A 15440-nucleotide genomic window follows, 5' to 3' on the forward strand; every position below is an offset into this window, starting at 1 on the left:
TGGGCTGGAGTTAGACTTCCGCAGCACCCTCAGCCTCCCGGAAGTGCTCCCTGAGACGCTGGGCCAGAGGCAGACTGGGGCCCACGGTCCCTGGCTCCACTCCCAGCCTTGGGTTGGCTGGGCCTCATTTTCCCCAGCACAGGCAGACAGCAGATCTCTGCTGGGCCCACACTCCTGACCTTGGAGCCCATGGGAAAACCCCCCAACCCTGAGCTTAGGGAGCCTCCTGGGACCAGAGAGGCGGAGCCAGGGCCCTGCAGAGTCCACGGAAACGTCTCAGCTACCGAGGCCCTGGAAAGCAAAGGCTGGGAGGAAGCAAGAGGATCAGTCTGGGAGGGCTTCCTGGATGAGGTGCGAGCCAGCTGGTACATCCATGCTGGACCACTGTGTCCACTGGCTCTTCTTCTCCTCCAGGTGGCCCGGGAGGGTGGGGGTCACGTTCCTGGTGGGACTGCTAGGTGCGCGAGGGAACGTGAGGACTTCTTGCCCACTCCCGCCCTGTCCCCCAGAGGTGTGCAGGGCAGAGATGGGGGAGGAGAGGGTCTCAGCTGTGCCCCGTCCCAAGGTCACAAGAACTGGAGCTTCCTCAAAGGGGCAGAGGGAGGGTCTGCCGGCCTCCCCGCAGCCCGGGGCTGTAGGGAAGGGAGGGAAGATGTGGCTGGGACGCTGTCCCCGGGCCTGGCTGCCGTTCAGCACCAGCTGCGCTGTGTCTCACCACGGGTACCGAGAGGTCACTGCTGTTTACAGTCCCCACACATCTGCTCTGAGTCACGCATTCATTCATTCCATCAATCGTCATTCATCAAATATTTCTGAGAGCCCACTGTGTGCAAAGAGCTGTGATGGGTTCTGGGAAAAGTTCATGGTCAGTAAAGCCAACCGAGGGTGGATCCTTGGGAATCACAGATGAGTGGATAAAGGATGTTGGCTGGATGCCGGGAAATTATTGCATTGGCTGCAGTAAGCGTGTGGGTGAGTCTGGAGCGGAATCGCACAGGAGGGCCCTTTGGTGTTGAGAAGGGCCAGGAGGAGAAGCAGAGGGTCTAATCGTCTTTCCACGCCAGCTCCTCCTGAAGTCTTTGCGACCTTGACTGACAGCAACCCCAGGCCTAGAACTGTCCAGGCCCCAATCCTTGGGGTCTCAACCCAATCCTTGACCCCTCTCTTTCCTAAAGACCCACCTCTGGTCCATCAGCAAACCCTAACGGCTTCAAAAGATCCCCAGCGTTGACCATTCCTCACCACCGCCAAAGTCACCACCAGTTCCAAGCCACCATCATGCCTCACCTTGAGTTTTGCAGTCTGCCCAGGAGCCCCGTCCAGCAGCCAAGGGACCCTTCCGAGGGGGAGCCAGGCTGTGCCAGTCTCTGCTCCAAGCCTGCCAGGGGGCTCCCATCTCACTGAGCGAAAGGCCAAGGGATGACCTCTGAGGCCTCTGCACACTGGCCTCCATCACATCCTGACCTCACTGCCTGCCGCCGGCCCCGTTTTTTTCTCTCTAGCAGATGTGCCTCTGATCTTGCGATTCTCCGAACACACCAGGCACACCCTGCCTCAGGGCTTTGCCTGGGCTGTTCCCTCTGCCTGGAAACCTCTTCCCCAGATATCCGTAGAGATTGTCCCCTTTCTTCTTCAGATCTTTACTCAAATGAACCTTCTCAGTAAAGCCTTCCTTGGTCACTGAATCGGAGAGTCACCCCCTGCCCACAGCGGTTTCACATCCCCTTCCTGCTTTGTTCCTTCTCCTCAGCACTTCTCAGCAGCTGACATTTCTGTCTACTGCCTGTCCCTCCCAGTGGAGTGGATGTCCCATGAGGACAAGAGTTTTTGTCTGTCCCGTCCTCTGCTGCACCCGCAGCACCTGTCAGAGCTGGCGTGTGGAGGCGCTGAGCAGATGTAAGCACTGGGAGGCTGGCCGTCCAGCTGCAGACGAGACACCACTCGGGCATCAGCCACCTCCGCGGCCTCCAGCCTGGCCTCGTCAAGAAGTCCCTGCTGAGAGGTGGAAGGACATGGGGGGTCGGTGACATGGAAGAGAAAAGGGCAGAAGGAAGTGGGCATCAGTGGCTGGAGGGCTTTCCACAAAGGTGGAGGTGTCGGGAGGTGATGGAGGACCTCATCACAGGGGTCAGGTGGGGACACCTTAAAGAAGGTGCTTGTCGCTCAGCCCCTGGCCCAGGGTGGGTGGGCTAGTGCCCAGCCCCTGCTCTCCAGATCCTGACTGTGGGCATAGAAATCAAGAGAACCCTCCCCTCTTCTCTGCTCTGCCCTTAGCCCTTGAGGGAACCAAGTGTGGACTCGCCTGCCCACTCCCCCTGCCTCAGATCCCACCTTCTCCCAAGGTCACCTTTCAAGGTCAACCAGGTGGGGGCAGCCTAGCCCTCCTTCCCAACTTCTCCTCTCTTCCTCACTCCCCACCCCCCAAAATCCTCTCTCAAACCCAGGGGCAGATCCCAGAACGCCCTCCCACAACCAGGGCTGCATCCGTTTCCAGTCACGGGAGAGGGATGTAACATCACACTGCATGCCTGTCCTTGGCCGTGTGCCTGTATTTCATTCCTCGAGTTGCTTTAAGTTATCGGTCAACAGATGTGGTCAGATCGCTCATCCCACACCCACTGCAGAGACTGCCAATGCCTTTGGAGACAGAGGAGTGGGGTGATGAGCGGTTTCGGGGGGCTGGAGATTGGGGACTTTCATGATTCCAAACCAGCCTCCTTCCCGAGTCCCCTCTGGAGCCCAGGCAGGGTCCAGTCCCCGGCACCCACTCCCTGCTCAGCCGGGCCTCTGCCTCCGCACACAGATCCTCGCCTTCTCTCTTCATTGGACCCTCCCGGCCAGGGGGTCCTGCAGAGTGGGGCGAGGGGACGGGGCAGGGTGGGAGGGGCTCCAGTCTGGGATTGGGGGTGCCGTGACAGGGCAGGATCCTCTCTTTTTAGGAATCACTTGAGGAAGCATATATTGGCTTTATCGACTGATGCTGGAATGGCTGTTGCCACGGCAGCTGAGGGCTCCCACTGCAGTAGAGGATGGTGGGAAACTCAGGGGATGTGAAGGGAATAAAGAGAGCCGCCAGACAGAGGGAGAGGCCTCACTGGGGAGCGTCTATAAGTTCCAGGATGCCAAGATGACGCTTTAAAGGGACCACCCCGTGATCACAGCAACACCCTTTAGAGAGGGACGGTGGGAAGGTGAGCACGGAAGGTGTTTTCTGCCTCATAAATCGGCAGGTGGTGTTTCATGCAGAGGGAGGATGGAGGGGGTCTGGTGCCTCTCTTCTGGAAAACCTTCTTTTCTAGAAGGAGGCAAATTTTCAGGAGCTGTTTATTGAAGCAAGGGGACAGGCACGGGGTTTGGGGCATGTGCTATCCCTCGGGAGGAGACACAGGGGAATAAAGAGAGGGGGCAGGGACCAGGCTGAAACACGGGAGCCGATGAGGAAGGAAGGAGGATCAGGTCCGGGGCAGTGGGAATCCAGGGACCAGGAAGCGCAAGTGGACAGCGCAACAGGTGGAGTAGTGTCAGAGCAACTCCAGGCACTGATGTGGGAGGAGGGAACCTACAGACATGGGTACCAGAGACGAGGGGCCGGAGGAGGCGCCGGACCTTGTGTACAGCAGCGCGCACCGGCTGGACCACAGCGCAAATCATGCTCTTCGGCCAGACGGCAGCCAGTTCATTTCTCCTTGTCTGCTAAGGAGAGTGAATTTATGTGCAGGAGGAGAATGTACACAAACAAGCAAACTACTGCAGCCTGGTACATTAGGGAACAAGTGTCCCCAGACTGTCAAGCTGCCCTTTTTAGGGATGGTGAGATTCCCCCGTGACTGAATTAGCTGTGTCTTGTGCAAACTGGAGGAGACCCCCGAGTAAGGATGAGGACTTCAGAAGCAATTGTGATTTCACGAAAAGTGGCCTGTGTCGGGGGAGGGAGCGCATGATCACCCAGACCTTTGGCACCGACGATGGGACTGGATCCCCTCCTTGAGCTGGGATCTTGTGTCTGGGCTTATGCATGAGTGTCTCGTGTGTGCCCAGAGGGAAGATTTCCTGACTGGCCTCCTCCTTTGGGCACTCTCTGTGCCCGGACCAAGTTCTGGCATGAAACCACTTAAGTCCCTTTACCCATCCATTTGCTTCTCACTCCCTATCTGAAGTCGCCATCCCAGTCTACCCGAGTCTCCGAAGTGCTGGACACAGGCCCAGAGGCCAGTCTGCATTGTGCCAGGGGACCTTCTAGTGAACTTGCACTCACTGCCCCTGACCCTGCACCCGCCCCCCGTTTGAACCCTTCCTTATTTACACTGCATCCTACTCCAGGAAGCCTCTGAGATTTCCTCCACCTATTCTCCCACCTGCCAGCACGACCTCTTACTCCTATGCTCATACGTACTGGGAACCTCCTACGTAAGTGCCAGACCCTGGGGTTACAGCATCAGTGAGACAGCCAGGAGCTCTGTTCTCCGGGGTTGGGAGTCTCCCCCTTGTCATTCCTGTAATCAGTATACACCCACCTCCATCTGTCTGCCTGCAGTGAATGTGGTGATGTGCTTGACATTGCTGTTTCCCATGAAAAGGAGTATTATTCTCCCAGGTCTTGTAGTGCTATCTTGCATGTCCTCCCAGACACTGAGTTCCCTGAGGGCAGAATCGCCATCTTTCTGTTTCTCCAGTGCCCAGCCAAGGGTCCACGTTTCTTACCAAACACCCCTCTGCCTGAGACGTCAGTGCTCAGTACCGCGGTCAGTGCATCCTCTCTGCCATGACACCTGGACTTGCAGACTTTATAGTGTCTCAGTCCAGGCCTGGGATGATGGAAGACAGAGTCCTGGGGACGGGACCCAGGAGCCATGCGGGGAGCAGGCCCGGAGCACAGCCCTCAGGCCTCCAAATCCACGTTACCAACACAGCGGCAGCATCTGCTCCACCAAGGTGCCGAGAGACATGGCTCCGTCCCTGAGAGCGTGGGTGCCGGTGGGGGAGACGGACGCGTACACAAATGCCCCTCACACCAGGCAGGCTGTGATGAGCGCTAGCAGAGTGCGTGAAGCAGGAGACTCCGATTCTAGGGTGAAGGGGGGCCTGGGGCTAGAGAGATGGAGGTTGGGGATGAAGTGGGCAGGTATCCGATGGCCAGTGCTTTCTGGCAAAGGGTTCTCAGGGCTGTGCCTTCCCCAGTGTGTGGCTCCGCCGGGGCCCACTCCTCCCTTTCTCCTGTCCCTCACTTTCTTGCCTGAGGACCGTTTTGCTTAGGCAACTTGGCCCTGACCTGGGAGGCCGTGGAGAATGGGCAGTGTCGCCCTCTGCTGAGGGACAGCCCCATGCAAACGGCTGCCTGCTCAGTCAGCCTCTAGCCTCCAGTCCCCCCTCGACCCCATCTCTCTTCCCAGGGCCCGGGGGGCAGGGAAGGGAGAAGGGCTATAGGAAAATGTCTTTTTTAAGCGCTCTGCAGGCTCCACTGGAGGTGTGGCAGGCAAGGGACCAGGGCTCAGCTTCTCCTGATGCCCTGGGTTTGACAAAGCGCTTTGCAGGTCCAAAGTCCCTTTAGCTCTTAAGCTGGTACTGTAACCACCGTGAGAGAAGACGGGGGAGGGGGTGCAGTGACTTTGACAAGGTCATACAGTCATTGGTAACCCAGTCTCCGGATCCCGAGAGTCAGGCCTTGCCTGCAGCGCCCTGAGGCCCCTGCCCAGTCAACCCTGGGTCTTCCCAAGCCACCCTCGTCCACCCCCTGCCCCCGTCCTCCGGAGGCACCCCGCACTTCAGGAGAGCAGCCTGGAGCCTCAGAGACGGAAGGCAAGAGGGGGGCCGGGAGTTTCCCAGGCGACCTGGATATTTTCTCCACGCTCGCCGCATCTCCCCCCAGGCCTCACGAGCCCACTCTCCCTCCGCGTCCCGAGCCGCCCCGTCTCAGCCCCTTTTACCCGCACGCCCACACCAGCTCAACGGAACCTTTCCACCGCCCCCCCCCCCCACCTCCGGGCTTGGCAGGGGGCAACCCGTGCCCCGGAACCTGCCCGCCGCGGCGGGGAAAGCGATGAGAAGACCGGGTCGAATCCTTCATCTCCCCCTACCCACTACTCATCCGCCCCTGGCTCTCGGCTGCAGATACCACCCCCTCTCCAGCCAGAAATAGACTCTTCTCCCCCACCTCCCGGCGCTCACGCACACCCCTCCCCCCCACCTCCCGGCGCTCGCGCACACCCCTCCCCCCCACCTCCCGGCGCTCGCGCACACCCCTCCCTCCCCACCTCCCGGCGCTCGCGCACACCCCTTCCCCCCGCCTCCCGGCGCTCGCGCACACCCCTCCCCCCCCGCCTCCCGGCGCTCGCGCACACCCCTCCCCCCCACCTCCCGGCGCTCGCGCACACCCCTCCCCTTCTCCGCCGGCTCCTCCGCCTCCCTCCTCCTTCCTGCGCTCCGAGCCGCAGCCCGCAGCCTCCGCTCCCGCTGGCGGGCGGCGCGCGACCCACGGGACCCACCGGCCGGCGGGCGGAGGGGCGGGCGGGCGGGGGACCGGGTCCCGGCGCCGGGCAGCTCCGAGCGCCGGCCAGCTGCGGGGCTTGCGTTCTTCTTTGATTGATTTTAAGATTTTGATTTGTATTTTCCCCGCCCCGCCCCTTTTCCTCCGACCCCGCCCCATCGCTCCACGGCTTCCGCGCTCCTTCCCTTTCCCCGGCTTCCTTCTTCGCGTTTCTTTCCCCTGCGCCTCGGCTCGCCTCCTCCCCGCTCCCTCGCTCCCTCCTCTTTCCTCTCCCCTTCCTCCACGGTTTCTTCCGTCCTTTCTCTCCCCCTCCTCTCCCCTCCCCCGCCGCCTCCTCCCTGCGCGCTCCCCCTCCCCCCGCCCCCGGTGCCTGCAGACGCGCGGATCGTCCATGCGCTCCTCGCGGGCAGAATGCTGGGCGGCAGCGTCAAGAGCGTGCAGCCCGAGGTGGAGCAGAGCGGCGGCGGCGGCGACGAGGGCGCGGACGAGCCTCGGGGCGCGGGCAGGAAGGCGGCGGCGGACGGCAGAGGCATGCTGCCCAAGCGCGCCAAGGCGCCGGGCGGCGGCGGCATGGCCAAGGCCAGCGCGGCGGAGCTCAAGGTCTTCAAGTCCGGCAGCGTGGACGGCCGAGTCCCCGGCGGGCCGCCCGCCTCCAACCTGCGGAAGCAGAAGTCGCTCACCAATCTCTCGTTCCTCACGGACTCTGAGAAGAAGATGCAGCTATACGAGCCCGAGTGGAGCGACGACATGGCCAAGGCGCCCAAGGGCTTAGGCAAGGCGGGCCCCAAAGGCCGCGAGGCTCCGCTGATGTCCAAGACGCTGTCCAAGTCGGAGCACTCGCTCTTCCAGGCCAAGGGCGGCCCGGCGGGCGGCGCCAAGACCCCCCTGGCCCCGCTCGCCCCCAGCCTGGGGAAGCCGAGCCGGATCCCGCGCGGCCCCTACGCCGAGGTCAAGCCGCTCAGCAAGGCTCCTGAGGCGGCCGTGAGCGACGACGGCAAGTCGGACGACGAGCTGCTCTCCAGCAAAGCCAAGGCGCAGAAGGGCTCCGGGCCCGTGCCCCCCGCCAAGGGCCAGGAGGAGCGCGCCTTCCTCAAGGTGGACCCCGAGCTCGTGGTGACCGTGCTGGGAGACCTGGAGCAGCTGCTCTTCAGCCAGGTGCTGGGTGAGTCCTGCCTCCCCGCCCCACCCCTGCCTTTCCCCTCGCCCGCTGCCGGGGAAGCTGTGGGGAGAGCGGCGGGGCTCTCTAGGCCCCGGCTCGGGCTATGCGGGGACACTGCGCCCAGATGTACAGGGCTGGCCCATCCCCAGGTGCATATGGCTGAAGTGCGCCTTGGTAGAGATGTCCCCAGGCTGGGGCTCTGCTCTGGCCTGCCGGAGGTGAGGCTGGACAATGGGGTGGGGGGCTCAGCTTCTCAGAAATAGAGCCCATCAGCTTCCTGGCATCTTAAAGCCTAGAATCTTAATACGGCAAAACGTGGGGGGCTGGGGGTGACCCCTGCCGTGTGTGGTCTGTGCTGGGCAAGATCACGTTCAGCATTGCCGGGGAGCGCCGGTGGGAGCCGATCTAGAGCACAGATGTGGGGAAAGCAGATGTGAGGGCTGTTTGGCCGCGGAGCAGAGCTGAGGCTCCGCTTCCTCTGTGGATCCCCGGTGGGAGCACGAGTCGGATTTCCCGGGTATGGGCTCTGGCAAGGAGGCACGACAGGGGCCTGGGGGCAGGCGGGCAGCCAGCTGCCCGCATCTGGACGCGTGTCCTGTACCTCGGCCCCGGCCCCAGGCCTGGGCCAAACCCCTACCCCACCCCACTCCGCAGGTTTTTAGGGCGTGTGGAAAGGTCTGGGCTTTCGCGCGGAGACTCCTGGTTGACTGGGAAGCCTTCGCCTTTTGGCTAATGGAAGCCGAGCGGGCGGGAAGGGAGGAACAAAGCTCGCTCGGGCGGAGGAAGCGCAGAGAGATGCCCCATTGTTCTCCGAGCCTGAAGAGCCTAAGCAAAAAACCCGGAGCGGGCCCGGAGCTGCGCCTGCTTTCCCCGGGGACCCTGTGCCCTGAGAGGGAGGGACCCGGGATGCGCGGGACGCAAGGCCGCTGCGCCTCGGGAGCCGGCGCGGGCCGTGCCGGGGCCACGAGAGGACAGCGGCGAGGCCCGGAGCCGGGCGGCCGCCGTGGCTCCGCGGACTTGTTGCGGTGGCGGGGATGTGGGTCCTCCGGCGCCGAGGGACCCGAGCTTCCCGGGCCGCCAGCCCCGCTGGGGGCTGGGGAGGGGCGTGTCCGTGCGCGTGTGAGGGGCGGGACCGACGCGGGCTGCGGTCCGAGTGATGGGCAGGACGAGGTGGGGCGCGTGGGAATGGGGGGTGAGGTGCTCGCCTGGCGGCCTGGAGGAGGCAGCGCTGGGAAGGACGGGCTCGACCTACCGCGACCTTCGCGGGACCCACAGGCCCCGTGCGGGCCAGGACGAGGGACCCCGAGCAGGGGCAGGGATCTGGGGCTTCGGATTCAGAGGCTCACAGAGGAGGCCGCACATGGGCTCTGCAGGGGCAGTCGGGGGCTGGACAAGGGCAAAGAGGGGGGCGCAGCGGCCTGAGGGCCCGGCCTCCGCAGGCAGGGACCCGTGGGGGTGAGGGTGGGGGCAGAAGCCGAGGGGCGGCCTCCCCCCTCCCCCCCTGTGCGGAGTGCTGCCCTCAAGGAGCTTACAGTCTAATGGGGTGAAACAGACAGTAAAGGAGAAAAGAAAGAAAGTAACTGCAGACACCAAGGAGGGCCTGCTTAGGCGCCTCTGAGGAGGTGGTACTGAGCTGTGACTGAGGCCAGGGGAGGTGCAGGGGCAGGCGGGGAGAATACTCCCTGCAGGGCTGAGACGGGGGTGGGGGGTGGGGGTGGGGTGGGGGGGTGGGATGGGGGAGAGGAAGGCGGGGGCTGTCTCTGGGGGGAGCGGAGGGAGTGTCAGCGACACAGAAGAGCGGAGGGCACAGCCCCATTTCAAGGTCAAGGCTTCCCCAGTCCTGCAGTCCCTACACTGCCCCAGGACCTAGCGGCTTGGCCGAAGCCCTCTTAGTTGCATCTCAAGAGGCAGTGACCACAGAAACCCAGGCAGATAGTCGTAGAGCTGGTGGGCGAGGGGAGAGGAGGGCGGGAGGAGAGGCTTTGTGGTAACCCCTCAGCCCACTTGACACTTGTCATGTCTCAGAGTGCCCCTGGGAGTGAGGGGAGAACACACCCCATTTCCCAGGCGGTCCGGAATCGCAGGGTCAGAGCCTCGAGGGGCTTGGAGTCTTCCCTGAGCCAGTGATGGGAAGGCAGATTCTGGACGTCTGTCCTGAGTCTGTCCTGATTATTAAGTCACAGCTCTGTGTAGGGGACCTGATTGAGGGAGGGGAGTCAGCAGGCAAAGAGGGACCCTACCAAGCTGGTGTGTGCTGGGCATGGGCCACCAGACCGGCCCTGATGACCCCACGGCGGGGCTGGTGCGGGGAGAGGAGTGGAAAGTCTGGTGAACGTGCTGGACTGACCCTGGGCGGGGCTGGCCCCAGGAGGGCAGTGCTGTGACCTTGAAGGGTGCAGCAGGGAGGGCAGGGGAGGAGGAGGGAGAAGGTGACGGCAGAAGGTGACGGCCAGGTAGAGCCCCTCTCCTGTGTGGAATGGGGGAACAGGAGAACCCATGAAGGTGTCCGGTTGTCAGGACCCTTCCTGGAGAGCAGGGTGGCCCCTGGGGAGACGAGTGGACGCCTCTGCCTCCGGATGGTGGTGAAGGACGCAGGTTCTACACCCGTGAGGCTCCAAGTCGGGACACGCTTACTCCCTGGGACCATCTCAGACCCCGGAAGCTGCCCAGCCCTGGTTGCTGGAGGGAGAGGGAGTGAGGCAGCCCCGAATAAGAGCCTTTCTGGAATGAAAGGGAATGAAAGCTGATCACGGCTTGCCAGGAATCAGCTGGGGCCCAGATGGTCCAGGCAGGCGCCCTGCCCTTCCCTTGCTTTGGAAGCTGCCAAAGAACTAGGGTCCCACTGGGAAACCCTAGAAACTTGGAAGACTGAGGGGTGAGTGTCCAGGGGAAGGGGGCCTGTCTCAGGGATCATATGCCCTCGGACCCTGGTGGACAGTCCGTGTCAGGCAGTTCGGCTCCGGAGGGAAGGTCACTGGCCCCTGGCCTGGGTCTGGGGCAGGCAGGAGGCCGCAGTCCTGAGTTCCCTGTGCAGAAGTCCTAAGCTCTGTGACCTCCTCTGGGACTCACGTTACCCATTTGTGAATGGCAGAGCTGCTCCACGGCTCTCTCCTACCTGTCGGCATCAGGGAGGGGTGCAGAGAGAGGCGATCGGACCTTGACAGGGCCCCAGGTGCCTAAGAGAGCCTGTCTTAACTCAGAGCAGTTACATACACAATCCCGACCCGACCACACTTCTCCATCTCCTCAGCCCTGAGTCCGAGAACCTCCAAGCGGTCTGGTGACCCCACGCACACTGCACCCCCTTTTGAGCCCTCCAGGCAAGGGGACCAGGTCAGGTGCAGAGGAACCCAGGCGGCTGGAGCGCCTGGTTCCACTTTCTCAGAAAGTGTCTGGACCCACGTGAGGGGTTGCCGTGACAACGGTTAGGCCCTCAGAGGCGCAGGCCAAGCAGAGCAGGGGAAGGAAGTCCGGAAATTATCCGTTTCTAAGCCAGTGGGTTGTTGTGGGGTTTTGTGGGGGGTGGGAGTTTACTCTAGAGGTTGCATTCTGGGATGCTGTGAATAGGGGGAGGGAAGACATGGCTTCTCGGATGGTTTTCTTCCTTGTTATTCAGTGCACTGGGGGGTCCTCCAGGATCCAGTGCCCGCGCAGCCAGGCCGCGTGTGCAAGCTCACCGAGGCTCCACACGCAGGGCCGTGCCTGGTGCCTTCCCAGGGGTTCCCCAGAGGCCCGGCAGGAGAGTGAGGGCGCTGACTTGCAGCCTTCCCGGGCTTGTAGAGCCGCAGGTGAGGGAAGGCAAGGCCTGCAGGTGAGCGCGTGCGTAGCGGAGGGGCAGCTGGCACAGACCCTTCCCGCTGCGAGGCCTCTGCCTCCTCAAGGGTAGCGCTGGGGAGGACGTTTCTTTGCTCCCCGTGTCCAGGGCTAGGCTTCGGGTTCCACCGGGGCCCGTGGGGTCCTGCTCTTACCCTCTGGGCCTCGCCCTGCTCAGGCCGCTGCAGCCAGAGCCGTCTTCCTCCCCCTCCCCGGGAAGGCCTTGGGGTAGCTCCTGTGCTCTGGGGACAAGGACACGTGGAGGGGAGGTGCCCAGGGCTTCTCTCAAGGGAGATGCCCTCGGTGGTCAGCAGCGGCTCCACCCTCAGGCCCCAGGCCCTCGTGGATGGGGGTTGAAGGCAGAACAGCACCAAGTCGCCTGGAATCCTGGGCTGCTTACTGACCGTTAGCTCTCGTCCCACCCGCTAACATCTCCTGCGGGCACAACCGCCCACCCCCGTGGCCCGTCCCCACCCAGCTGCCAACACCAGAGGCTTTGTCTTCTGCAGACCTCCAGCCTCGCCCTGCTCTGGGCCGCCCCTCCACACCCGTGCCCACAGCCCACAGCCTCTGACCTCGAGGGCTGGGGGTGCAGGCAGCTCCACGGGGCTCCAGGGAGAGCGGGTCCTGCGCTGACCCGGCTGAGCAGAGCCCCCAGGCCCATCCCTGTTGCTCTGCGGCGCCTTCTTGTACAGCCGGAGAGAAGAACCCTCTCTGTGCAGAGCCCCCGCCTCCCCCCCTGGGATTCACAGAACACACAATGGAAATTGTCTGGTTGAGCCACCCACCTAAAGCAGAAATTACTCCCTCGTAGCGTCGTAGGCAAGTGGGTGTTCTGTTTACACACTCCCGGTGACAGAGAGCTCACTACCTCATTTTCCTGGAAAGCCCTCGTTATTAGAAAGCCCGCTGAGCAGAGTTTCTGTTTCCTGAGAGTTTCCGCCTGTGGGTGCAGACCTGCTCTCCGGATCCTCTCGGGTTAGGCTGGCCTGCCTCTCAGATGCCCGACTGCATCTCCTCGCATCTTTCCTCCCTTCGCCCCCCGTTCCTCTTTCTCCTGTTTGTCTTTTCTTTTGCGGTAAGACTTGGTAGGAGGAGGGGCCGAGGTGTTCCCCTGATTCCTGGGCCCTGTAGAGTCCAGCCCCCAGCTGGACCCCCCATCCCCCATAAGGTCTGCCCCCCAGCACCTGGCTGACCTGGGCTCCCTCCCGCAGCGTCTCCCTCGGCCTGGAGGCCTGTGCCAGCCTGCCAGCCAAGGGGAAGTGGATGCCACATGCTTCTCATTTGCGTTGGCTGACCTCCTCCCACAGCCTGTTTGCATTACCCAGCTGCGTCTGATGTCCCCGGGGCCTGCAGCCTCCCTCTCTTGCCCAGGAAGGCCGGGGGGCCGGGCGCAGCTCACTGGCCCTGTGTGGGCAGGCTGCGCTCCTGCGTGGAAGCCTTGGAAGGCTGCGTCAGCCCTCAGAGCGGGCACCGCCCCCTGCAACTTCCCCTACTGTGGCTCCTGGGGACCCGGCCCCTGCAGGGAGAGAAAACCAGAGCCCCCTGGGTCCAAGGCTTCCTTCTGACCAGCAGGCATCAGGGCTCAGACCGGGAAGATGCCCCGGGAGTGGTGTCTGTCTCCCGGAGCTTGCCCGGGGCGTGTCCGGCGCGGTCGCAGCCGCCTGCCGGGAAGGGCGGATCCCAGCTCTTCGTCTCTGATTGGCACCTGTGCCTCTGGCAGAAGAAGGGGCAGATTGCAGGGGTGCGGCCAGTGTGGGGAGCGAGCAGGTGCGGGGTCCCCGCTGGCACTGAGGCGGGAGAGCACGGGCACCACCTTGGGCACGTTACAGGTTCACCCCGAGGGCTCGGGCTCCGGCAGCGTCCAGGCTCTCACCGCCAGCACTGCCTGTTTACCACGCGGCTCTTCTCCAGCTCAGCTCTGGCCAGAGCTTGGCCAGTGGCCAGGGCGGGCTTTGGCCTGAGCCCTCATCAGGTCTATTTTCAACATCCCGATGATATGTTTCAGGGCCTCTGCAGCGGGCGGTTCCTGCACCGTCTTCTAATTTCCAAGCAGCAGCGCTGGCTCTGGACCGGCTTCCCAGAGCACTTGCTCACGTGCGTCGGGCATGCAAAGCCAGGGTGTGGGCCCTTTGTGCCCAGGCTGGTCCCCGGGGAAGCTGGCTCGTCTGCAAGGGTGTCCAGTTGGGGCGCTGCCATTGGGAGTGATCTGGTGAAAAGCGCTGGAGTTTTCTTGGAGAGCCGGGCCGTCAGCCGTGACCTTGGGCTGCGTAGGGAGGTAGTGAAGGTTGAGAGCACAAGACAGGCAAGTGTGTGGGGAGACCTGCACGTAAACCTTCACGTCCGGACGTAAACCCCCAGGATGTAGATGGGGCTGGGAGTCAGGGTGTGCACAAGGGTGCACAGGGGCTGGGTGTGTCACGTGGAGCGGTGCACAGAAACACTTGCACACTCGGCCCCTAGCAGCTACGCACAGACCGAAGGGGTGTGTGTCCGTGTGTGCGCGCGTGTGTGCGTGTGTGTGCACGCACACAACTGCCCAGGCATGAAAGGGTCTGAACCACGACCGGGCTGGAACAACTTCCTCCAAAGAGACCCCCAGCCAGAGACCGCAGGGGTTGGGGCTCCCTGCCTGGCTCCCCTGCCAGAAAAGAACCTTGAGGAGGACACAGGCTCCCTCTGCCCTTGGTGACCGCTGAGCAGGCCTTCCCTTTTGGGGGTGCAGGAAGCCACCCGGGAGGCCTGGCTTCTCTGTGCAGAACCCTCAGCTGCCATTGGCCACGGGCTCCAGCACACCCAGGCTGGGGAGTTGCCTCCCCAGGGCTCTGGGACCTGATGCTCCACGGGAGGAAAACAGGCCCAGAGAAAGTGATGACTTGCCCATAACCAGCACCCAGACACCACGTGGGGCATGAGATTCTCGTCCCTTAGGTTTAATGAGTCACTTACTGCCCACAGTGACCCTGTGAGCCCGCGCTTACAACTGAGCAAACAGAGACACTGGTCGGTGGGTTGGCCGCCCGAGCCAAAAGAGCAGGTGGGCCACAGGGCCAGGACTTGACCTTGACCCCTGTGATGTCAGCTTCCAGGAGCCTCAAGACCCCTCCCCCCACAGTGTTGAGTTCAGTTCCATTTAATTCAGGATTGCTGTCAAGCAGTCGCTGTGGACGAAGCATGAGCTCCTGGGGTTGCGGCTTCGGGCCCCGCTCGCCAGCTGCTGGCCTGCTGCGTGAGGAGATAAGGGTTCCTGCTCATCCCGTGCGGGGCAGATGCTACGGAAAAGTTGGGAAGGGGTGCGGGGGAGAGCAGGGCGGCCTGGAGCCAGTCGGCGTGTGGGGTGAGTGCGGTGCCGTGGGCAGGAGGGGACGCTGTGGACAAGTGACCTGCGCTTCGAAATGCAGGTTGGGATCCCGGCAGCAGAGATGGGAGGGACTGGAAACGGAAGAAGGAGGTAAACGGAGGGCTTCATCGTGGGTACCATCCAGCTGTGGGAGAGGTGGGGAAGGAGATGGACAAGCAGCTTGGGGGCGGCCCTGACGTGACCATGACCGGCCCCAGGGGTTGCAGTAGGCGCTGGGCAGACCTTTGGTGGGGAGCTGTCAGGGCTTGCCCCCAAAGGCCCCCGAGAGAGTCCCGGCTCTGGAATCGGTCCTGGGAGAGTGCTTCTGAGTGAGCACGCCAGCCGGCCCAGGGCCTCACAAGTTCCACACCTGTTCGCTGGAGCGAATGTGGCCCTTGCTGCCCCTGCAGTGTCCACGTGGGAGGGACAAGGGGGAGGACGCCTGTGCGCCCAGAAGCTTGTCTTTGATGAACAGCAGCTCTGATGAGGCCCGAGGGATCAGTACTTTCCGGCCCCAGCCCCCGGGAGAGCCTAGACCCATAGCTCACCGCAGAGCTGCATCAGCCCGTACGTGGCAGCGGCAGCACGTAAAGCAGCGTGAGGGCTGACAGAGCGTCCCCATGACGTGCGACTTGGTTGGCGTG

General features: G+C 63.0%; 1 protein-coding gene across 3 annotated transcripts in view; it reads left to right on the forward strand.

Annotated features, from left to right (window-relative positions):
- The window catches only part of NAV1 (neuron navigator 1), a 210899-nt gene that overhangs the window by 76266 nt on the left and 119193 nt on the right, over nucleotides 1-15440 (forward strand). For 2 of the 3 annotated variants that reach the window (XM_033415963.2, XM_049695805.1), the window contains exon 4: nucleotides 6861-7646. The exons of the other annotated variant lie outside the window; for it this stretch is intronic. In XM_033415963.2, the coding sequence (XP_033271854.1) occupies nucleotides 6861-7646 (786 nt within the window). The remainder of the gene's footprint in view (nucleotides 1-6860; nucleotides 7647-15440) is intronic. 3 annotated transcript variants of the gene reach the window in all.

The sequence above is a fragment of the Orcinus orca genome, chromosome 1, assembly GCF_937001465.1.
Source record: "Orcinus orca chromosome 1, mOrcOrc1.1, whole genome shotgun sequence".
NCBI lineage: Eukaryota > Metazoa > Chordata > Mammalia > Artiodactyla > Delphinidae > Orcinus > Orcinus orca.